Source organism: Protobothrops mucrosquamatus, unplaced genomic scaffold (genome assembly GCF_001527695.2).
Source record: "Protobothrops mucrosquamatus isolate PMUCROS unplaced genomic scaffold, P.Mucros_1.0 scaffold1609, whole genome shotgun sequence".
Taxonomy (NCBI): Eukaryota; Metazoa; Chordata; class Lepidosauria; order Squamata; family Viperidae; genus Protobothrops; species Protobothrops mucrosquamatus.
Genome location: NW_015387772.1, coordinates 159,213 through 184,020, shown reverse-complemented (window position 1 = coordinate 184,020; position 24,808 = coordinate 159,213). Strand labels below are relative to the sequence as shown.

At 40.3% G+C, this 24,808-nt stretch overlaps 1 protein-coding gene across 1 annotated transcript in view; it reads left to right on the top strand.

Annotated features, from left to right (window-relative positions):
• The window catches only part of NIN (ninein), an 88,732-nt gene that overhangs the window by 19,156 nt on the left and 44,768 nt on the right, over positions 1 to 24,808 (top strand). The window contains exons 3-10 of the mRNA XM_029285401.1: positions 5,038 to 5,207; positions 13,919 to 13,958; positions 15,121 to 15,308; positions 17,224 to 17,373; positions 18,519 to 18,686; positions 21,231 to 21,367; positions 22,517 to 22,657; positions 24,390 to 24,564. Coding sequence (XP_029141234.1) covers positions 5,038 to 5,207; positions 13,919 to 13,958; positions 15,121 to 15,308; positions 17,224 to 17,373; positions 18,519 to 18,686; positions 21,231 to 21,367; positions 22,517 to 22,657; positions 24,390 to 24,564 — 1,169 coding nt within the window. The remainder of the gene's footprint in view (positions 1 to 5,037; positions 5,208 to 13,918; positions 13,959 to 15,120; positions 15,309 to 17,223; positions 17,374 to 18,518; positions 18,687 to 21,230; positions 21,368 to 22,516; positions 22,658 to 24,389; positions 24,565 to 24,808) is intronic.

The window sequence follows — 24,808 nt, the reverse complement described above, 5'->3', positions numbered from 1 at the left end:
CTAACCCTCATTTTTTTCTGGTTGGAGCTGTCAGTGTCATTTAGAATTTATATAAATCTCAATTAAAAGCTAAAAATAAGACTAAAACATTTAGAGCAGATGGGAGATTAAAGGATTGAGTAAATAAAAATGCATTTGCTTAATACCAAAAGGACAGAAGCTTTCAGGGGTTCCGGGATAAGATCTTAATGTCTGATGTTGGATGAAATTGTTGGTTAGAACGAGTCCTACCATTTGTTAAAGAGGGGAACTTGCCTCAGGCAGCAGATTCTGGAAAGTAGTAATGATGCATCAGAGGATGCTACTTGCTACCTTAAGTAGCATGGCAAGAAGTGAGAGTCGGTTTGGTCTAGTGGTTAAGGCACCAGACTAGAAACCCTTGAGATAGTAGTTCTAGTCCTGCCTTAGGCACAAAAGCCAGCTGGGTGACTTTAGGCCAGTCAATTTCCCTCAGCTTAGCTTACCTCACAGTGTTGTTGTTTGGGGGAGGAAATCGGACAAAGAGGAAGGAGTATTCGGTATGTTTTCCACCTTGAGTTATCAATAAAAGAGGTGTGTTTGTGCATACATATATAGACAGACACTGTCCCATCAGCCACACTGATGAAAGATGTATTGCCATATGGACAAGGAGAGTATAATACTGCCTTTTATCTTGGATTTGTATCTATATGTAGATCTAGTCTCTTATTATAATAATATAATATAATGTAGTGTAGCATAATGTAATGTAATATCTTATACCTCTGTCTTTGGCTTTTATTTGACATTGAGATATGTAATCCTTCCTTCAGGATCAGCAATGATATGAGAAATGCAGAAAAAGAGTAAAGAATAGTAAGCCAAAGAAATTGAATGTATGAAATAAGAAAAAGACAAAAAAAGGAAATACAGCTATACCTATTTTACAGCTATGGTATTCATTACAATTTACCATACTATTCCTAAGTATTCTTGTCACTCATGCTTGCTTTCCCCATGTCTGTACATCACTTTGTATGCCTTTTGGTCTTTCAACTTCTCATTTTTCTTTCTCAAAATCTCATCAACAGTTTTCATTTTTGATTTTTTCAATTGTCCTTCCTCAATCAATTACTTTTCCTTCATATATCTGCTTGATGAGTTGATCTTCATTCATTCAGCCATTGTGTACAACCAAACCACTTCAGTGTATTTCTTTCATACCAGTCACTCATATATTCAATCAGTATTCGCATAGTACTAATTCATTTTGTAGTTCAATTCCACACAATTCTACGATACTCTGTAGCCTGATTATATTCATTCTTTTCCAAGCAGCTTCCACCTCTTTTTTGTATCCACTTTCCATTCATTTTGTTGGGAGATTAATCTACTGACTTTTTTCAAACCGGGAAAAAATTATCTTCCTGAAATTGCTCTACATTCATTCTTGTTTATTTCACTTCCTTCTCTTTTTTCCATATTGTTTTTTTTTCCCCCAAGATCCTTTTTTTCTTTCAAATTTTGAATTTCAGAACAGCTGTTCTGTAATATTGGTAGGTCCTTTTGCAACACACAATGAGCTAAGCACTAAAATAGTATCTTTGCAGAAGATATATTTCACAATGTCAACCTGCGTATTGTGAAATTATTTCCTGGTATCTTTCATTTTGAGACCCAAGGGTGCTTTTTTTTCAGGAGGCAACTGGACTTTCTTGTGTTTCTTTTGAAGACGTTTCACTTCTCATCCAAGAAGCTTCTTCAGCTCTGAATTCTGGGAGTTGAAGTCCACGAGTCATAAAAGAGCCAAGGTTGCCTACCCCTGGACTAGATGGTGGGGAGTGGAAGGATTTATATTGCTTGTAGACAGATGGTCATTTGCATTCCTTTGTTGTTGTTAATTGCGAAGTCGTGTCCGACCCATCGCGACCCCATGGACAACGTTCCTCCAGGTCTTCCTGTCCTCTACCATCTTCTGGAGTCCATTTAAGTTCACGCCTACTGCTTCAGTGACGCCATCCAGCCACCTCATTCTCTGTCGTCCCCTTCTTCTATTGCCCTCAATCTTTCCCAGCATTAGGCCCTTCTCCAGTGAGTCCTTCCTTCTCATTAGGTGGCCAAAGTATTTGAGCTTTAACTTTAGGATCTGGCCTTCTAAAGAGCAGTCAGGGTTGATCTCTTCTAGGACTGACTGGTTTGAACGCCTTGCAGTCCAAGGGACTCGCAGGAGTCTTCTCCAGCACCATAGTTCAAAGGCCTCAATTCTTTGTCGCTCAGCCTTTCTTATGGTCCAACTTTCACATCCATACATTGCAACTGGGAAAACCATGGCCTTGACTANCCCATCTATTTGCCAGGAATTGAGAGGGCCGGATGCCATGATTTTGGTTTTCTTAATGTTGAGTTTCAAGCCAACTTTTGCACTCTCCTTCTTCACCCGCATCAAGAGGCTCTTTAGTTCCTCTTCACTTTCTGCCATTAGAGTGGTATCATCTGCATATCTTAGGTTGTTGATATTTCTCCCGGCAATCTTAATTCCACCTTTTGATTCATCTAGCCCTGCCTTTCTCATAATGTGCTCTGCATTCCTTTAGAGAGTCCTTGAAACCATTTTGGATGTTTACCTGTGTCCTCAGGGTATCCTGAGAAATGCAAATGTGTGTGGAGCCTTCTTGACTGCAGGATGTTTTCTGCCCTGTGTCCCTTCACTGCTGAAAACAGGCACAGGCTGTTGGGGATGATTCTGTGCTGTCTGAATCTCAAACTGAAGCACAAATCATTCCTGAAGTCCTTCTACTCCCCACCATCTAGCCAGAGCTGAAGAAGCTTCTTGAACAAGAAGCAAAACATCTTCAAAAGAAACACAAGAAAGTCCAGTTGCCTCCTGAAAAAAGCACCTTTGGGACAATCATACCTGGATGACTGAGAATCTCCATAGACAGTCCTCTCATTTTTTATTTATTTATTTATTATTTTGAGAGACTTAAATGCCCAGAATCAATTAATTTCCCCCACACTCACCATCTGACATTTTTGTAGAGAGAGGGGGCAATATATTTTGGCTGGCAGGTAACAGAAGGAGACATCCAATAAAATAAAGCTGTGAGGAAGGGAGATTCCCTCAGAAAGTACCCTGCGATGCAGCTGTTATGAAGAAGTGCCAGTTTATGAGTTAGTTGTAAGTGATGCACAAAAAAAAGAAGGGCCAAAAGAAAATAAAACTTTGCATTAGCATTTTTCCTGCTTATTTGATAGAATAATAATAATAATAATAATAATAATAATAATAATAATAATAATAATAATAATAATAATAATAATAATAATAATAATAATAATATAATAAAAAGTTGGAAGGGACCTTGGAGGTCATCTAGTCCAGGGCTTTTCAACCAGTGGTGCGGGTACCACCTGTGGTACGTTGGCACTTGGCAGGTGGTACGCAACCATCCTAGAAAAGTGGTAGCAGGGGAGGGGAATGAGCTGAACCGGTGGTAGCACCGCACAAGCCTGAGCGAGAGATGGCTGGAGCTACAGGGCTGTCAGGGCTCAGCGGAAGCACCAGGATCAGTGCCGTTTTCCATCTGATTGGCGCTTCGGGCTGTCAGGGCTCAGTGGAAGCGCCAGGATCAGCGCCAGGCTCCAGCTGAGCCCTGAAGAAGCACCAATCAGCTGGAAAGCAGCACTGATCCTGACGCTTCTGCTGAGCCCAGAAGAAGCGCCGATCAGCTGGAATGTTGCAGCCTCTCCAGGGTCTTGTGATTTACATTCAGATGCTTGGCAACTGATTCATATTTATGACGGTCACAGTGTCCCAGGGTCATGTGAAGTGACCAAAACCTGCTGCAACCACCCAGCAGATGGGGGGCGGGGGGAATAAAAACCAAACACCCCTCCACCCCACCCCCGCTGCCAATCTTTAACAGAAATGCTCACAACAATGAAAACCTCCGATAGGAGGAAGAGCGCCGCCAAGCAGGCAGGCATGTGTCTTGCTCGGCTGTGGCTTGGGCGGCACTTTTTTCAGTGCCATTGTAACTTCGAACAGTCACTAAGCAAGTTGTTGTAAGTCGAGGACTACCTGTACTTTATCACTTTTTTCCTTTTTTTTTTTTGGGTCATCAAGCTTTTGACACCTTGCTAGGCGACTGGTGGTACTCAGATATTGCCATATCCTAAAAGTGGTACAATGGGTGAAAAGGTTGAAAAGCCCTGATCTAGTCCAATCCCCTGCTCAGGCAGGAAACCCTATACCATTTCAGACAAATGGTTGTCCAGTCTCTTCTTTAAAAAAAAGAACTCATTAGATGTGTCTGGGATTGTGATTTTCCAGAAGTTAAATTTTGTGTGAGATTTAGTACAGTAGAATGGATTGTAGCAAAAGCAATATTCTTTTTCAGTGCTCTTTCATATGATATGTTCCTTCAAATAAAAAACTGGCATGGTAGAGGGAGAAACCATCCTTCTTCATTTGAAGAAATTTGGCTTACGTTTACCATGCTAAGGCTCTGCCCCAGCTTGTATTCCTGTAGGAGTGCCTTTCACTACAAAGCAGAGGTATCCACAGAGGGGTGGTGAAAAAAATCAATATGGGAGCCACTGCCATACAATGGAAAGCCAACACATTGTGAACACCCCTGAAGAAACTACAAGGAAAATAGGACCAAAATTGCTACCTTGGAATAACTTTCTCCAGTGTGGTGTTTTCAAAATGGATATACTGACTGTAGAGATGAGAGGTGTTACAGTTCAACCCCACTGTAAGCGGCCAGGTGAACAAAAGACTTGCATTAATCTATTTATATTCAATAAATAAATTGTATAGGACCACCTAGTTGATTGGCAATTCAAAACAGTTTCTGGCAATTTAATCCTTTGTTTCTCAACTTTGGCCGCTTGAAGATGTGTGGACTTTAACTTCCAGAACTCCCCAGCCAGCAAAGCTGGGAGTTGAAGTCCGCACATTGTCAAGGGCCCACGGTTGAGAAACAACTGATGTAACCCATTTGCTGTTGCAGACAGGCTACAAACCAGTCTATGCTGTTCTTAACATGATGGATTCCATCTCATCTCTAGATTCTTCACCTGAAGCCCAGCCCAAATACATCAAGGATGGAAAGCGCTATGGGAGGCGGTCCTTACCAGAGTTTCAGCAAACCGTGGAGGAATTTGCAGAGGTGACAGTGATTGAGCCTTTGAACAAGGATGCTCTCTCATCCCGTCTCTCCAACAATGACTGTGATGAGGTAAGGATTTAAAAGCAAGCGAGGTAGATAAAGAGAAGGGAGACTGGAATTAAGATTGAAAATCCTTCTGTACGCATATGTGCAAAGTGTTTCAATATTTCTTTCAAGAATTATTAAATTTTAAGATAGATGGACTTCAACTCCCAGAATTCACTAGCTCGCATGCATAAGGTCAAAGTTGCTGAGATTGAGAAACACTGCTGTAGACCTTGGGGCTGGAGTTTTGCTTCCTAAAGTCTATCTTTTAATATTGCAGCTTGTTGGTTTCTGGTTTTGTAGGCACCATGGAAAAGCATATTGAAAATACATTTTAGAAGGAATTCAAAGTGAAGCAGAGAATGCAGGATGTAGAGAAACTTAAGTTGAACTAAAACAACATAATTATGTTGCATCTTAAAATCAATAGGTTAGACTGGCATAGGTCTGTTTGGATCCTGATCCACTTCATAAGAGAGGCACAGTTATACAGGTAGTCCTCGACTTACAACAGTTCATTTAGTGACTGTTCAAAGTTACAACGGCACTGGAAGAAGCGACTTATGCCCGTTTTTCACACAAGCGTTGCAGCACTCCCATGGTCACATGATCAAAATTCAAATGCTTCACAACTGACTCATTTATGACGGTTGCATTGTCCTCGAGTCATGTGATCCCCTTTTGCAACCTTCTGACAGGCAAAGTCAATGGGGAACCCAGATTCACTTAACAACCATGTCCTTGACTTAACGACTGCAGGGATGGACTTAACAACTGTGGCAAGAAAGGTGGTAAAATGGGACAAAATTCACTTAACAAATATGTTACATAGCAACATAAATTTTGGATTCAATTGTGGTCATAAGTTGAGGACTACCTGTACTTTTGAAAAAAGAATATTGTGTTAGGGCTGCGAAAATCTGGGAAGGGGCGCTTCGATTCACTCCCAAAGTTTGTAGAGTGAGCTGTGGTGGCGCAGTGGTTAGAATGCTGTACTGCAGGCTACTTCTGCTGACTGCCGGCTGCCAGCAGTTCGGCATTTCACTTCTCACCGGCTCAAGGTTGACTCAGCCTTCCATCCATCCGAAGTCAATAAAATGAGGATCCAGATTGTTGGGGGCAATATGCTGACTCTGTAAACCTCTTAGAGAGGGCTGTAGAGCACTGTGAAGCGGTATATTAATCTAAGTGCTATTGCTATTGCTATTGCTCAAATTCATGTTCATTGCATCAGTGATACTATTGAATCATCTCATCCTCTGCTGTCCCCTTCTCCTGATGAGAAAAAGGTAAGCTGATAAATGTGGCAGCAGGCAATCAACAGTTAGAAAAAACTGTGAGTTATTCTGGTCAGTTACTAATACCGGAATTGCCATCTTAAGTCTTGTTCTACTTCTAGGTACCTCCCAAAATTCAAGGAGGATGAGCACTCACAAAATGGTGTCAAGCATTAATGGAGCTATGGCCCAGGACAATCACTAGTGGCTTTTAAACTTATGCTGAATTTCTTCTTGCCTTATCTTTGATTATCCTTTGCCTCAAAATGGAATGCAGTTCCAGTCTTACTTTGCAAAGAACATCCAGAGAGGACAAAAGCAAAATAAGAGAACTCTTATTAATGCAGAGAGAATTTTATTACCTGCCAAGAGTGAACTGCTGGAATTGCACATGGACCAGGAGCTACAGGCAGTGATTTATTTGATGGTTATGGGAAAGATTATCTTTGGACAAAGGCCAGAGTTACAACCACTGAGTGTAGTCTTCATGTACCTTTAGGAAAGACAGAGTTGAGCCAAACTTCTCAGCCCAAGTACTAAGTTGCTGCAGTTGAATCATGAGTAAGTCTGATATTCCAGTGAAGATGCCGAACTAGGTTTGAGGAGATCCATGGTCTCCTCATAGTCATGGAAGGTTACTATATGATTTAGGACTAGACACTCTTTCTCAGCCAACCTACCTGAAAGGGTTGTTCTGGAGAGAAACTGGAGGACATATGCTTTGAGTTGCTGGAAGAAAATAGGATACACATCAAGCAAATAATAAATTTAGCAAATAGAAGAGTAAGAGAATGAAATAAATGATGGAATGTTCTTTTTACATCTCTGTCCATCCATCGTGGAGTTGGAAAGGGCCATTAGGGGATTGAAAAACCTTTGCTCAGGAATCTAAATTAAAGCATTCTTAATAGATGTATGCCTGGTTTCCATTTGGTCACACTCATCATCTTCCTGGATAATTGGGTCCATTGTCAAACTGTTCTTATCATTTGGTGTTTTTTTCCTATATGTTTGCAGATCTCTCTCTCTCTCTCTCTTCTCTCTTCTCTCTTTCTTCTCTCTCTTCTCTCTATCTCAGCAGTCACCTGCTGAAACATAATCAAGATCTTCTAGAATTAACACAAAGTCTAGTTAGTTGTCCCAGCAGTACAGTGGTCAGACAGATGTCACCGGGAAAGCTCACAAGATGATTCAGTGCACAAAACCATGCCTCTGCTTGTTTGCTCTAGGCTCCAGCAACCTAAGATATACAGTCTCTAATTATAAGATTTGGCATATCAATTAGACTATTTGAATGGATTTGCACAACATGTTTAATTGTTTGTTGGATTGATCTATTGTATGAGTTGGCACAATACTTTTCACAGGCTCATATGCTAACCAAATGGGCTGAATACGCATTACATGCAAAACTACCCCAAAAACTAATCTTATTTAAAGATAATTTCGTCTAGTATGTTGGGCAAATGCAGCTGTTAAACTGTTAATCTTGCTGAATGTGGGAGATTGGTGTCTTATGATTGTAAAATAGCCATACAAGACAGCTGGATATCTTTGTCTAGATTTAGAAATTAAGCAAGATCAGCCTGGTTAATACTTGGGTGGAAGATCAATAGAGAAGCCCAGGGCTATTTTTTAAAAATGCAATAGGAGCTGAGCTTCACTTAAAGGCACTTTGCCTTTTTATCATTGTAAAAAGCTGCGCACGTTTCACATTATTGTGATTGCTTAGGGCATCTGGAATATAACTCTATAACAGGTTCATTACAAAATAAATAATCTGAGCTAAGCGTAGGCTTTTTGACCTTTTTTTGACCACAAGGCCTTAAAGAACTCCTGTTTTTGCTAAGGATCTGAGATGGGGAATGGGATAATTTTGCTTTTTGCTTTTTCTTTAGAGACAGCCATAAATAATGGCTTCATTTAGCTAGGGATTAACAACCCCTCTGAAAGGAAGATGTGACTCAAGGTCAGTGTGTATCAAGAATGGCTCATTCAATGTATCAAAATGCAAAATACCCGTATGTCTGAGGAATTTTTGGAATCAGCAAGAGTTATATTTCACTAAAGTGCAGTGCAACCAAGAGACGTTGATGCATCCCGAAGGACATTTTATATCAACTGGGCATGATTTTAGGCTTGTGTCTCAGAGTCTAAAGTCTAAGTGCCTGGACATCACGAAATAACAGCATGGTATCTGTGCATTTGATCATTTTAATTAATGATACATTCTGGGAGAGAAGAAAAGGCTGGCATGCCGCAGCAGATGGTCGGGTGGAAGAGGGAACTCTGAAAGAAGGGAGGAAAGATTGCATTAAGGAATTCTCAACCACAGATGCTTCTGTAGGTTTTGAGTTTGGTCATTGTGAAACTTTCAGCCATCTGTTCTTTGGGCTAGCAACGGCTTGGGTCTATCGAACTAATATATTCCTGGAATCTGGCATGGGCAAGGGCTGCCCCCCTCCCTAATGTGCGTGACCCTCATCCAGCTGCAGAACAATAGCTGTCTGTATGAAAGTACCTGGCATGGCTGGGGGAGGAGGAGGTTTATGGTCCACAGAATCCATAGAGAGTGTCCCCTTTTGTCTTAGCTACAATCTGTTGGCTTGCCTTTGGAGGCAGCCATTTTGGGTTTAATGACCTCTGACCTCATTTGCCTTCCCTTCACAATGAAGCTCTTGTTGAGCATCGGGTATGGTAATGAGGAAGCGTGTGTGCAAAGGAGATCTGCCAGCTGAGACTGGTGTGGCAGCATCCAGATACAATGGGGGGCCCTTAAACTGAACTGGCCAAGTGGAGATGCTTGTAAAAGAACAGACTTGCCAGAGCTTTGCCATTTGTGCCGATTAGTCATCAAAATTAAGTTGAGGTTGACAGGTGTGTGGCTTGTCCTGCTGTTGATATGAATTTTCAAAATATCACAGGAAGGGTGGGTGTTCTTCGATGAAATACATTTCATAGGAAGATGGCCTGAGCATCATTGTCCAAAAGAGCCCCCAGTTCGTTTCTACTGCTTTTTCCATCCTTCTTCTTTTTCAATTATCCTTAACACTTTTTCTGGAACTTCACACATTTTTTTTTCTTCTTGCAATGTTCTGCTCTGCAATTTGCAGATATCTAAACACCTTTGGGCCTGTTTGAGGCTTTGCATCTCCCATTACAAACCTATCCAGTTGTTAAGATCTACAAAATAATTTATTTTAAAGATCTCCTCATCAGAGCCCTATTCCACAGGGGCTTTGACAGCTGATGTTGCCCAGGGTGAATTAACATCATCATGTTACTTTATTTTCCTGTGATGTGATGTGATGTGATAGGAGGTGATGATTTTAAGAGCTAATTTGTTGTAGTAGTTAATGCACGAGGGTAGAAAACTAGAGACTGTGAGAGCTCCTTAGGCAAGAAACCAGCTGGGTGACCTTGGGCCAGTGACACCCTCTCAGCCCTAGGAAGGATGGCAAACCGCTTCTAAAATCTTGCCAAGAGAACTGCAGGGACTTGTTGTCAGCGGTCAACACTGTTGCCAGGAATCAACACTGACATACAGGCACCAATTTTTTATATGATTTTACTATATTAATTTATGGTTTTAAATTATGTTTAAAATTAAATATGTTTAAAAACTACGGTGAGTCAATTGATTTTAGTGGTATATAAAATGTAACAAATATTTTTGACATGCAGGGAAGGACCTGCTCTTGCATTGCCCCAGGCAATGAATGCACTCCTTTGAGAACTGTATCTGTTCTCCATGTTCTTTCAGTAGAGTATTTCTAAAAGGTATAATCAGGCTCTTTGCTGCATCACTGGAAATTTTTAAGAAGAGACTAGACATTCAACTGTCTGAGACGTTATAGGTTCCCCTGCTTGAACAGGGGGCTGGACTAGAAGACCTCCAAGGTCCCTTCCAGCTCTATTCTATTCTATTCTATTCTATTCTATTCTATTCTATTCTATTCTAGTTGCTCACATGGATTATTTTCCATGCGTTTTCTCAAAGTTCTCTTTAGCAAGATTTATTGAGATGAAAGAGATAGGGGTAAAAGAATTTCAACAAGTGAAGTATTTTTTAATTCAAAACTAATATATCTCCATGTACTCTAGGGTAGAACTTTTTTATTCTCTTTCTTACAGCCTTCCTATGAACCAGGGAAGAGTGGTTTGCAGTTGGTGGTGGTTTATATTAATAGTCTCCAAATTATTTGTCTGAGAACAACTCTTACACTGTGTCTCTGTCACTAGGTTTTAAACTATTCAGTGATTTCAGAATCTATTTAGTATTAATTTGAATATATGTTTTTAGTATTTTACATTCTATTTTTGATTTTGAAAAATAAAGTGCTTGTCAAAGTAGAAAGAGAATTAATAAAATAATTTCTGTTTGCATTGAAGAAAGAAAAAAAGATCAATGAATAGAAGGAGGAGCTATATATAAAGCCAAAGATTAAACCATCTTACAATTTAATGCAAACATTATCCTGTCTGAAACTTGTGTAAAGACTTTATTGTGACTATTCCCAAAACATTACTGCTGAGAAGACTAGCCTGTTAATATCCAAAATGGTCAGAGGTAATGACATAATATAAGGCAGTGTTTCTCAACCTTGGCAGCTTTAAAATGTATAGACTTCAAGTCCCAAAATTCCCCACCCAGCGTGCCCTTAAGATTGCTAGAGTTGAGAAACAGTGATCTAAGGTATGTCTTTCTAATCTCATGCCATCCAGACGGGATGGAATTCAGTTCCCTTATTTCTCCATCCACTGTAGACATAAATCTTGCAACAATTCTCTCATCCATATAAACCTGGGAACAGGGAGAGTTAGGAATATTGGAATCCCAATTCCTTCTCAGCCTTTTGGATAATGAGTAGCAGAAACTACAATACAGAGGTTTTTAAAGGCAGAGGACCTGATCCAGTTTGCACTATTCTTCTGGTAGTGTAGTAGGAATAAAAATGCCTTAGGCAGCAGTCCCCAACCTTTTGGGAACCAGGGACAAGTTCCATGAAAAACTTTGTCCACAGACCGGGGGGGGGGATGTCATGGTTTCACAAGCTGCACATGTGCAGATGAAGCTTCACTCACTTGTATGGATCTGTTCCTAATGGACACCAGACTGGTACCAGTCCACAGACTGGGGGTTGGGGAGTCTGCCTTAGGGCATTAGTACAGTTTCTTGTTTCTTTTGCTTTGTTTTTCCTAGATGCTGCTTTAAAACACTGCAACCTAAATATCCTGTTGAATATATGGGTCTTTTTTTTTGCAGCTGTGGGTATAAACAATGAATTACTTCATAAACAGGTGCAAAGGCAAATGTCCTAGACCACAGGTGTCAAACTTGCGACATCACGTGACGTGTCGTGACATATCGCGACTATTTTTGCATTGCTGGAGCTGGGGTGGGCGCAGCCTACGTATGGTGCAACCGGCCTGCGGGCCGGCAGTTTGACATCCCTGTCCTTAGACGCATTGGGAGATATTTCAGCTACAACTACTTTAATGCCTATTTTCTGATGCCTACTTTAAAAATAAACCAACCGTTGCCATCACTTGTCACATCAGCTGAGCTGTCAGATTCTTACAGCTCAATGTTGTCCATATGGAATGACAGATGTTGAGCCAGAAGAAAAACAAACTCCCAAATCCTTGAAGCAATCATTTGTTCTAGTTCTAGGTTTGTAGGGATTAGTTACAGAGTTCTCTCTTCCTGTTGCAGTTTGGAAGTAGCATGTGTATTTGAAAGCTAGAAATAGATTTGTTTACTTCTCAGTCCTGTCCCTTTGCAAAATGAGATGGGGGTCTAAATCTTGCAGGAAAATCTGAGTAAAAGGGATTTTCTGCTGAGGGTGATGAAGCCTCACCTGCCCAACTGCTTCGGTTCTTTTTTTCAAAGGATCACAGAATGACAATGTGCATTGGTTTCATCCCTTTCTCCCCCTGCCTTTTTAATGTAGAAATGGACCTCTTTTCTGCTATATATATGAATGGGGATAGACATGTAAAAAAAAACCAACCATATCACATTTGCCACTTAATGCTTTTTTGATGGATCTCATGAAGGAGAAGGACTCAGGGTCCTGATAATGCAGAGACCTTGTCTTGGTATTCAACCCTGTCCTTAGATGGCTTGTTTTCTAGGTGGTGACAGGAACACCTGGTTGTCTGATATCTATGGATATTTTCTATTATCCAACTTGTAGCTGTCTGATCTTTTTTGTGTGTGCAGGAAACAAGGGGGGGGGTGTTCCCTAAACATCTGTGAACAGCATTGGTATATTTCTATGCTGTAGATCAGCACACACATATATGTAATCTTTCTTTCTGCTCTTTCCTCTGTTTTTGTTGTGCTATGACTTTCTTCTCTTGCATGCTTTTGTCAAGGGAAGAGATGTAATGTTTGCCTATCCATAGGAAGATGTATTTTTTCCCATGGGACTGTGAAACATTTTAATAAGCTAATTGGAGAGAAAGACTGTCTGTTAGTCAGGCACTTACATTACATATGAAATACTTGCATATTACATCATTCGTTCATTACTGGCACAATGCCATCATTATGTAATCTACAGAAAAGACATAAAGCAGCACAAATTACACAATTTGTGTCATATGCATGTGATGTATTAAGCAAATGATGTAAATTCTCGCCAGAATTGAGCCTGTCAAATGTAGAGTCTGTTCTGCTAAGATCTGCTAAATTAAATTTACCCTGTATTTTAAATCCATCCATGCCGTGTGAAGTTGTATAATCCAGGACTCTGTAATAATCCTTTTTGATTGTTCTATATCCTTTGGGGGAATATCCTTTTACTGCTCATGCTCAGGTTCTGAATAGATTGTATAATCCTGGCCAGGCTACATTGGTTCTACTGTTTGTATATTTGCATTCCCAGGGCTTTGATTGGGGAGGGGCAAGGAAGAAGGGCATTTATTGTGGCATAATGTAATAGCTGTTCTTGAAAATCTAAGAACACAACGGCCCTCCTTCACGGTCACCTCTCCGGGGCAACTTCCAAGCAGGAAGAAACTAGCCATAGGGAGCGGAGGTCCACTCTTGCGCGGCAATGTGCTGCGGGCACAAAACCAGAAGTCTAGCATCCACATGTATTAATCGTGTTCCCCCTATCTGGCAGATTATTTTTTAAACAGGCCCTTCTCCAGCTCTTTCTATTTCAAGTATTTTTATCACTTAAATAACAGCAGCTTGGGAATGGCGAGAGGGGAAGTAACTTAAAGTCTACTTTGCAGATGATCTTAAAAGAAGATGTAATCTTTTGGGTGAGAACCAGAAAGGCTCTGTGTCAAGAGCCTTCATGAAAACTTCAGGGATGAAAGATAGGGTTTTTAAAGGGTCACCAGATTGGCACTAGTGACCCAAGAGATTAATGTGACTGCTTTATTCCTATTTTGGGTGTACACATTTACTGTATTAAAATAAACTCTTTCTTTCTTTCTCAGAATTGGCAATCACAAGACAGTGAAGAATATGAAGCTGAAGGTAAGAGAAGATGGTGCCAGTTTCTTCTGAAATAAATGGAATAGAAAATGGACTGAGAGAAGGATTTGGGAGCAGGGAGAAGAGGGAAATTTTTTATTTATTTTCTACATTTAAAAATTGTTTCATTTCAGAGTTTCAAAATTGCTGTTACAATCCCACTTATTTAATACATTACAATTCTGCCTTTCCTTGTACTTATAATTTTAGAGTGTGTACAATTCATTGCAACAAAGTACAGATGCAATAAGAAAGTAATTTTCTTGGTTCAGACATTGTCAAGTGCTTTTGAACAACATATTAAAGATACTGTCAGGCCCAAAACCAAGAATGACACATGAAAATTCTTTCAAGCTGAGTCCTTTATTGCTTCATATCTATAGACAAAATCTGGTAGACAGAGCACTCCAATATCATATCTGTATCTACAATATACTGTGAACTATTAGGGAGGGGCTGTCTTCACCCTCTCTCTCACACACAAAACATGCAGACTAAGTTGCCTCTTATTCCTCTGGAATGCACCCCCTCCGTCCTGGAAATCCACCTCCTCACTATATTTCATCACAGATACAGTCTGTCTTCAAAGTATCCATATTGAGCAGAAGCCAGACTAGAAGAGGCATATAATTCTGTTCTGCATGTTATTTGGGTGGCCCATAGGAACTAGATTAGGTCTGCAACAAGCAGTATTGGAAGAAGAAGAGTAGAAGAGGAAAACCGAAACAATTTTCAGCAACAAGCAGTTTTAAACTATCTCAACCTGAATTAGAAATGAAATTAAGGCAACATCATATGAAAAAACTTTGCACGAAAGAGCTATTTATGCCACAGTTAGAAGGACGTGAGCTTTATGATAAACATCAAAAATGTTTTCTTTAATCCAGATCTTAATTTATTTTAATTGTTCAAGGAGTCCATTAGACATTATAGTATTGACTCTCTATAATAAACAATATAGGATCTGTAAATTATTTAAAATAAGCAGTAAGGAATAGCAATAGGCTTTATATTAATATAATTATATTTCATCAGGGAGAACATTGATAAGAATTTACACTTTTTGAAAGATTCACTAGCTTTATTTGTGGTTTTTCCTCTGTTTGCTTTTCCAATTGTCTAGTTTTTTTCTCTCCCAAATCAAGTTTTGTTGCTTTCTTTTTAGGCCAGTTGAGGTTCTGGAATCCTGATGACTTGAATACATCTCCAAATATCTTCCCCTCTCAGGATTGGATAGAGGAGAAGTTACATGAGGTTTGCAAGAATCTTGGAATCTCCCGAGATGGTCACTTGAACAGAAAGAAGCTTGTCTCCATTTGTGAGCAGTTTGGTTTGCAGAATATTGATACTCAGGTACCTGAGAGTTAAGCCCTAGGTCAATATAATGGCTGGGAAATACTATTCTTATTTCCTTAACTTTGCAAATTTGAACATAAATATATTCTCATGGCTTGAGGGAAATATTCTGAGGCTTATAGACTGAAGGCAGCCCTCAATCAAGTTTTTATAGCTCTCCAACACTTTGCTGAAATTTAGTAACAAATCACCAATGGCATGGTTTCCACTAATTTTTGCAGAACATGAAATAAAACAAGTCTATTAAGCCTCCAATAGGCTCAATACAAAGTCCCCGTAGGGAATAATGAAATGACCATTTCCCCCCACAACTCTTCAGGAACATCAAAATCTCCCCACCCCATGCCCTGCATCCTTCAGTTGACAAAATAATGTTAACATCATGATTTTGTTACCCCTGGAAGTAAAACAAAGACAAACAGTATCTCTCCTGTCTATTTCATAATTTTACAAGGCTACAGGTGCATTTTGATCTGATCTAAGAGGTTTTTCACTATGCTTCTTTTCCTTTATGTGATCTACTTTTCTAAAACTACAGGAATTCTAAAAATCCCATCTTTATATTACTTTGGCATGAGGTTTTTTTTTTTTAAGCTAGTCCTTCTTTAGAGTAGGAAGGTTTCCACAAAACAGAGAAAAAGCTGCAGAGACTAATGTATGGTTGTCCTATGCATTTGTGGAAACTTTTATTAAAATTGAGTCCTCATGAAAACAGAGATACAGAGCCATTCCTTAAATAATGCATGATCCAGGTCTACCTGTGTAACATTAACTCTATTCTCAGTTAGATGTTCAGCATTTAGAAGAAGTTTAAGACTGAGTTCAGTAACCTCTAAAAACAGAAAAAGACTTTGGGGTTCAACTTAATTCCCAATTACTTCATGGATGCATGTGTACTGTTTCCTTGGCAACAGTATGGGTTTGTCGTTGCCTTCTGGGATGCTTTGGGGCTCCCCAGTCTACCCTACAGCCCCAGGGTTCTCAGAGAATTGTCCATCTATAGTAACCATTAACCAAGATCGACCTTTCCTAAGCCCAGATGAGGTTAGTCAGATGCTGCCACCTGCTGTTTCCTAGTCTTTTTTTTCCCTGGGTTTCAGACTTAAGTTAAAGTTGGCATCCTTCATTCTTGAGAGACTACGGTATTGTGCTCTGGAAAGAAGTCCTAAGGCAACATCTGGTGTGGCTAAAAAGGCCAATTCAAGAATGGCAGTCCCTTCCACACTGAGGGCAGATACAATCTGTCCCCTGTCCAGCCCCCAGATTTCGCTGGTTTCGGGATTGCCTCTTTGCCTCAGCCTGCCGCACAAGTGTCTCTTCGAATTGGAGAAGGCCCTGCTGCGTCTTTAGCCTCCAGGCTGAACGATCAGAAGTCAAGAATTCCCAGCTGTTAATGTCCATTCCCAAGGCCTTTAGGTCTCTCTTGCAGATATACTTATATTGCAGCTCAGGTCTCCCTCTGGGGCGCTTTCCCTGCACTAGTTCTCCATACAGGAGATCTTTCGGAATCCGACCGTCAGCCATTCTCATGACATGCCCAAGCCAGCATAGATGTCATAGTGTATACATACTAGAGATTCCAGCACATTCCAGGACTGCGCTATTTGGGACTTTGTCATGCCAGGTGATGCCGAGAATACGTCGGAGACAGCGCACATGAAAGGTGTTCAGCTTTCTCTCCTGCCGTACCAAGACTCACTGCAGTACAAGAGTGTGCTCAAGACGCAGGCTCTATAGACCTGAATCTGTCAACTTCTTATTAAGCCATACTCCCTTTGTAAGTCTGGAAAATGTGGTTTCAGACTGCATCAGTGAATTTCAGTCACTCTGAATTTTCTGAATTACACTAGGATGTTTTCCCCTATGAGGCCCTGCACATTTTCACTAATTTGAAACATTTGCTTCCCCTCAGATCCTGGAGGAAGTATTTCGCAACCTTGACCACAACAATGGCACAATGAGCATAGAAGACTTTTTCTATGGGCTCTTTAAAATTGGGAAGCCTCTCCCACCTTCTGCCTCCACTCCATACAGACAATTGAAACGGCATCTTTCTATGCAGGTAGGTGCTCTCAGTGTGCTTTCTCCATGCATGTCACTAAAATATTCTGCTCTGATTTCCAACCACATTTAATTCAATCTATGTCACGTTTTCTTGAGTTTTGTTTCAAAAATAGCACTTTTAGCACAACTGTTAAAGACAGTGAGGAAAATATCCTTATCAGATACTTGTATTATCTCGTTGCTTTTTGGCACCATGTTTTTTTCTCTTGACTGAGCTTTCCTATCCCCAATTTTTCTTTTTTATTTGTCCCGGGAGTTTATTGGATATTTATGGATGCTCTGTTTAATGGACTGCAGTTGGCCTAATCTCTATATGCCATCTTCATCAACAAAATTGTAAAGCTCATCTGGAAAATGAAAATTGAAACTTCTGTTTGGCCTTTATAAAGCAAAGTAGCTCAATCTTAAATATTATCCCGAGGCCTTGCTGCACACAAATATCATAGAATCATAGAATTATAGAGTTGTAAAGAGCCACAAGGATCATCTAGTTCACTATTTTTCAAATTTGGCAACTTTTAAATGTGTGGACTTCAACTGCTGGCTGTAGATTTCTGGGAGTTGAAGTCCACATGTCTTATAGTTGCTGAGTTTGAAAAACACTGATCTAGTCCAGCTGTCTGCAATGTACAGGAAAACCAATTAAACTGTCCATGACGGTAGAAAGCCTCAAGAGACGGAAAATCTAGATATGTTCAGGGATTGCTCATTTGGATTTATTCTGAGAGACCAAATCATATCTATAGCTTAAGTCTTACTGAGAGGTGAGGCCTTTGGGCTATAGTCCAGGGGTAGGCAACCTTGGCTCTTTTATGCTGGCTCAGGAATTCTGGGAGTTGAAGTCCACGAGTCATAAAAGAGCCAAGGTTGCCTACCCGTGGGCTATACCATTACAAATATGGAGGGTGGGGATGCTCATATGAAAAAACTTGCCTTTTTCTAGAAATCAAGCCCATCAAGAAGAAAGGTTCTAAATTAATGTCCTGACATGATTGTTTTTTTCCCCCAGAGGGCACAATTTACAGGCTAAAGAGGGTGGGGATGCTCAAATGAAAACACTTGACTTCTTCTGGAAATCAAACCCATCAAGAAGAAAAGTTCAGCAAATTTTCTCTCTCTCTTTTTCTCCCCCTCCCCACCCAGGCCTTTGATGAAAGTGGGAGACGAACCACCCCTCCCTCAGCAATGACAAGTACAATCAGCTTCCGTGTCTTTTCCAGCCTGGATGATGGGATGGGCTACGCTGCAGTGGAACAAATTCTTGATGCTTGGCAAGAACAAGGCATAGAGAATAGTCAGGAGATCCTGAATGTAATGTATTCCATAGTTACCCAGTTACTAATGCAGTTTTAGAAATATATCTGAACCGCAGATTGAAAGTAATGTTCAGAATCCACAAAGGATTTAAATGGGATGCCACACATTTCAAACTGGGGGTGGTGCTTAGAGCGCTTTGTCAGAAAGCTTTCATCTTCCCCAACAATTACACCCCCCAGGGCTTCTGATGTGGTGCAGTTAAAATGTGGATTATTCAGGCCTTTGTGAGCAAGGGGAATTCCCTATTGCAGTCTTAAGTTGCTCATTTCCTATGCAACTCCCAGCTGTTTCTGAACCTCTTTTAAACATTTCGGCCCAGCATGCAGTTGGATTGATATTCAGTCAGGGCTATGAGCACCATAGGATTTGACTGGTTTTTCTCTTGCTTCTTGTTCCTCCCACCTGTGCAAGGAAGGCAATCCTCATTGGCTAGCCCCTGTGCCTGCTTTTTCTTTTTAGAGCAGTGTTCCTCAACCTCAGCTACTAAGATGTGTGGACTTCAAGTCCAGAATTCTTCAGCCAGCATGCTGTCTAGGGGATTCTGGGAGTTAGTCCACACATCTTAAAGTGGCTGAGGTTGAGAAGCACTGTTTAGAGATTATTCCTCCCCCATTAGTCTCCATGCCTTTGCTTTTGTAGGAGACAGCTTTCACAGATGTTTGTACATGGATGGCTTTCCTTGCCCTTGGCATAAACAAAGGTTCTTCTGTTTTCTTTTTTTCCCCATATTGTACCATCAGTTCTCTGAGACTTCAGTGATCAAAGCAAAGGGAACAGATTGTCTTTTCATTCCTACATGCAACTATAGGCCCAAATAAGTTTTATGGCAAGGAAGAACCGACGATTCAGCATCATAGAAGCAAAACCAACATTTTTTAAACATTATAGCTTTATTCCAACATGTGCATTTAGATTTAAGAAAAAAGACAAATACTCTGAATAGGGGTGGGAAAACAAAAATAAAAGGTTTTGACCTGGGCAGCAACTTAAGAGAAGTAAGGTTAGCATGGAGCAATGACTTTCTAGAGCAGGGGTGTCAAACTCGCAACGTCATGTGACGTGTCGCGACATATCGTGACTTTTTCCCCATTGCCGGAGCTGGGGTGGGCACAGTTTTGGCATGACGCATCCAACCCGCAGGCTGGAAGTTTAACACCCCTGTTCTAGAGCAATGTTTTTCAAACCTGATAACTTTAAAATGTGTGGACTTCAATACCCAGAAGTCTGGAGTGGAGGTCCACACATCTTAAAGTTGCCAAGTTTGAAAAACATTTGTTTAGAAGGTGGGAAACAACAGGAGAACTTAATGAACCATCACTGGATCAACTGCAAAATAATTTTTAAAAGGCAACTCCTGACCAGCAGAGAGGATTGGAGCCAGGGCAAAATGGCAGAATAGGGCAGCAATCAGCTGCTGGAGTGGAGGGGGTGTGCCAAGTACTATAGAAAATCAGAGTTATTATTATATTGGAATGAAGCGCTAAAGACCATCTGCTTGGAAGGGTTTAAGATGGCTTACATAGTACTTTTAAAGTAGATTCAAAATGCATGTGATGGGGAGTGGTGCCTTTGTCCAAGAGTAAAGCAGTGAGTGGTATTTCTGCAATGGGGCAAGCAGAAAATATGGATCTTCCTCAATTGTCCATCTCCAGTCAGAGGTAAATGTACCATTTTCAAGAGCAACCATTATATTCCTATAGTACTGTGATGGCACAACGTCACAGATGGAAGCTGTGCCTAGAATCCACTTAAGTATATATTTGGCTGCTGAACTCTGCTGGTTGGTGCAAAGGGAACATCTGGTCTGCATTTGATGTCCATGAAATCAAATTACCATTTTTCATAAGATCTATCCATTTGGTATCCACCCCAAAATTTTATCAAATTTTGTCATGCAAAGAATCGTTCTATTGGAACTGCTGAGATATGTAGGTTCCACTGAGGTCCTGAGCAAGACCCATCTTATTATTTGTAGTCTATAGTTCCACTCATATCTTCCTAAATATATTCCACATCAGAAATCAACAACTCTTGTAAGAATAATGGCATCCTGCAGCTTATCCTTTACTATCATCTTGTCTTCGTATAAAACAGAAGAGACAAAAGGAAAGTGAAGTCATTTTTAAAGGCATAATAGGCTGAAACACTTTTTCTCTGGCATATGGGGGTTTTATTTTGCTTTGGGGGGGGCTGCGTGCAAAGGAGAATTAGAAAGAAAGGAAATAACTTTTTATCATCTGATTCTTCTCCAGGGATAGATGGGGGGAGAAAGTTGAGCCAAATCTCATACTCAGGTAGAAGGAAATGAGAAAAATCAAAACTGACGTGTGGGATCCTTGGCGCTCTCTAAGCTTGGTGGTTTCCTTGCAGATGTTTCCTTATTAAACTAGGTAACATCATCAGACTGTATGATAATGAAATGTCTGCAAGAAAACCACCAAGCTCAGAGAGCACCAAGGATCCCACAGTTCAACCCTGAGCTACAAAAATTCTCTTCTATCAAAACTGACATGTTTGTCCATCTGAACTTTCTTGCAGGCCTTAGATTTCAGTTTGGATGGAAAAATTAACCTGGCTGAACTGACTTTTGCCCTGGAAAATGAGCTTCTCATAGCCAAGAATGGGATATACCAAGCAGCACTGGCTGCTTTCAAAATGGAGATTCGGCATTTGATGTGAGTATCTAACATAAATATGTATATGATGAGATGGAGATAGTAAATCAGCTTTAACAAAAACCTGAAATGTAGGGTGGTGGGGATTCCCCAAGGAGGACTTCACTTTGACCAAGCTTCAAAGCATTCTTCTAGTGCTAGATCAGAGTTGCCTTGCTGCTTTCGTCTAAATGCTAAGCACAGAGGCCCATATCCAGCTGGATGAAGTCTTTAGCTGGAGGGAATCTTTCTGCTTTGATTCAAGGCATCGCAATAGCATTTAGGCTTATATATTCCCTCCTAGCGCTTTACAGCACTCTCTGGGAGCTTTACAATGAAGATGCATTATTTGCATATTGCCCCCAATGATCTGGGTCCTCATTTTTCTGACCTTGGAAAGATGGAAGGCTGAGTCAACTATGAACACCATCAGGATCTAACTCCAGGCTGTGGGCAGAGTTTGCCTGCAATACTGCACTGAAGCACTACGCAACCTTGATTTGTTTGGCATTGCAACAAAGCAACTGATGAAAGGCGTAGGAAACTCTGCATAAACCAAGGCTGACCACATCAGTGAAATCCAGAATTGTGCTTCATTGCCTTAAATGATTGGGACAAGAGAGAATTAGCAGACTATAGCCCCGGAGCTTCATGTTTTCCACTTTCTTGACACTCATAGATATATATCGGCTCAGGTAGCAGTTTCTCATCCTTATAAAAGCTCTGACCTGGGCTAGCCCGCTGGCTGCAGCATTTCGTTCAGGATCAGAGAGAGTTTTTGGCAGGGGAAGGGAGCTCTTTTAAATAGTAAACCCATTTGTAGCAGAACCAAGATCTTCTTAATTTGTTGCTTAGCCATTTCTGAGCCATTCTGTTACCCCAGCAAATAGGGATATGTAGACTCATGCATACTCTGTCATTTCTCCCATCTCTGTCACTGCCACCCTACTTTGACTCCTGTCAATCCGTAGAGCTTGCTTTCTAGCATAAAATCACAGCCTGAAATATTTCACTATTTGCCTAATAGTGAGTTATAAACTTCAATGAGATATTTGTGCATCCAGGTAGACATATTCACGGATATGCTTGGAAATAGTCAAACTGTTACATTCTCTGTGTTGCTGGGAAGCTCAGCAAGCATTATCTGACAACCGAGGCTTATTTTTTTAGAGAACGCGCTGATCTAGTTCTAAGGGAAAAGGACAAACTACTTCTGGATTTGGAGAAAGTGGAGAAAAGAGCATCCCTAATGGCCACCGAAGTGGATGATCATCATGCTGCCATTGAACGCCAAAATGAATACAATCTAAGGTATGCTGCCTTTACTTCAGGATTCACAATCTCTCTTCATGGCAACACTGTGACTTAAGTGGCACCTAGGTCTCTTGAAATAACAACTGACAAGGCTAGCCATAGGTTCAAGTCAGCCATGTGTGTTAGAGACAGGCTGGGAAGTAGGTCTGTGAAGATATCTCAAATTAGTTTCTTGACAAATTTCAGAATATCAGTAGGGAGGATAGACTAAGAACTGCAGGATGAGGCATCTTGAGGAGATTTGTAACACCCTCGAAGGAGGGTAGGAAGACCATTTGCTGCATACAACCCCCAAATCCATTTTTACCATTTTCTATACCCCAAGGATCAAAATTAAATTGATTATTAGTGATGTAATTTTTCATATAAAAACATCTTAGAATATATGTATGAAGCCTTCAAGTGACTTCCTTTCACTCCCATATTCAATAACAAAGATGAAAACAATAAATGATTATAATAAATGGCAATACATAACCATCTTACAACTGAAGAACAATAAAAACATCCAATTAAAACAGATACTAAAAAGATCAACCTTACAGTTTACTAGCCTTCTAAAAGCATCACGTTTTAATGGCTTTCCAAAATCCCAACTGAATTGGGACTAGGCAAATCTCAAGAGAAACACTGCTGCAAAGAAGTGGGCAGAAACTGAGAAATATGACAATCTGGATCCATGAAAGAGGAATTATTAAGAATCTGACCTGGCTCACAATTGCTAAGCTGTTTTTCATTCTCAAAACCACCTGTGTTGGATACAGCTCAGATATTCTTGTGCTGATGACTGTGCTGATAAGTGTGAATAGGATCTAGCTTACTGTTTTTGTGATGATACAGATCTTTGCAAAACATTTGGTCAAGAATATCCATCCTGAAGTCAATTACAGACTACAGGTAGTCCTCAACTTACAACAGTTCATTTAGTGACCGTTTGAAGTTACAACGGCACTGAAAAAAGTGACTTGCAACTTTTCATACTTATGACCTTTCCAGAATCCCCTTGGTCATATGATCAAAAATTCAGACGCTTGACAACTGATTCATATTTATGATGGTGTCCCGGGGTTGTGTGATTTCCTTTTGCAACCTTCTGACAACCTTCTGGGGACGCCGGATTCACATAACAACCATGTTACTCACTTAAGACCTGCAGTGATTCAGTTAACAAATGTGGCAAGAAAGGTCGTAAAATTGGGTAAAATTCACTTAACAAATGTCTCACTTAGCAAGAGAAATTTTAGGCTCAATTGTGGTCATAAGTCGAGGAGTACCTGTATAAAATTCTCAATTCATCCAAATTTCCACATGCTGTCTTGGTGTGATCCAGGATTCTGTAGTAATTTCAAACATTTAGAAATTCAGATGTATCATTTCTCTTGGGAATGAGAACTTTGCTTTTAAACCCTTACAAGTGAGGATGTCTTGGGATTATTTTATGAGACCATTTACATCAGTGTTTCTCAACCTTGACAATTTTAAGGCATGTGGACTTCAACTCCCAGAATTCCACAGCCAGCAATGCTGGCTGTGAAATTCTGGGAGTTGAAGTCCATATGCCTTAAAATTGTCAAGGCTGAGAAACACTGATTTACATTATCAAGAAGATCCCGATGGGAATGACCATTTTACTGATAAATACCACTGAATCTATGAGATTTTGTTAGGTTGCTGCCACCCACTGATTTCCAATACTCAACCCCTGGTTTTTCTTAATCTGTGTGTATAGCAAGCTGGATGAGGAGTACAAAGATCGTGTTGCAGCTCTCAAAACAGAGTTTCAGAAAGATTGTGAGCGGATACAGCAGCAGGCCACCAAGCAACAAGCAGAACTGGAGCAGGAGGTAGAGAAGATGAAAACCGAAGAGAATTATCTCCAGGACCGCCTTGCTCTGACCTTGAAGGTAACAGCTACCTTAAAGCAGGAGGGCACAACTTATTTCATACCACAGACCATGTTTGGCTTTTGAATGCTTGTAGGGAGCTTTATGGCATTCCCATGTAAACATGGTCTGGCTAAAGACCATGACAAAAATTAAAATTAAAACAATCTAAATACAATTCTTATTACTTCATGTGTATTAAATAACTTTTTCACACTTATATTTATTTGATAGATGCATTTATTTAGAGGCTGTACATGCATCT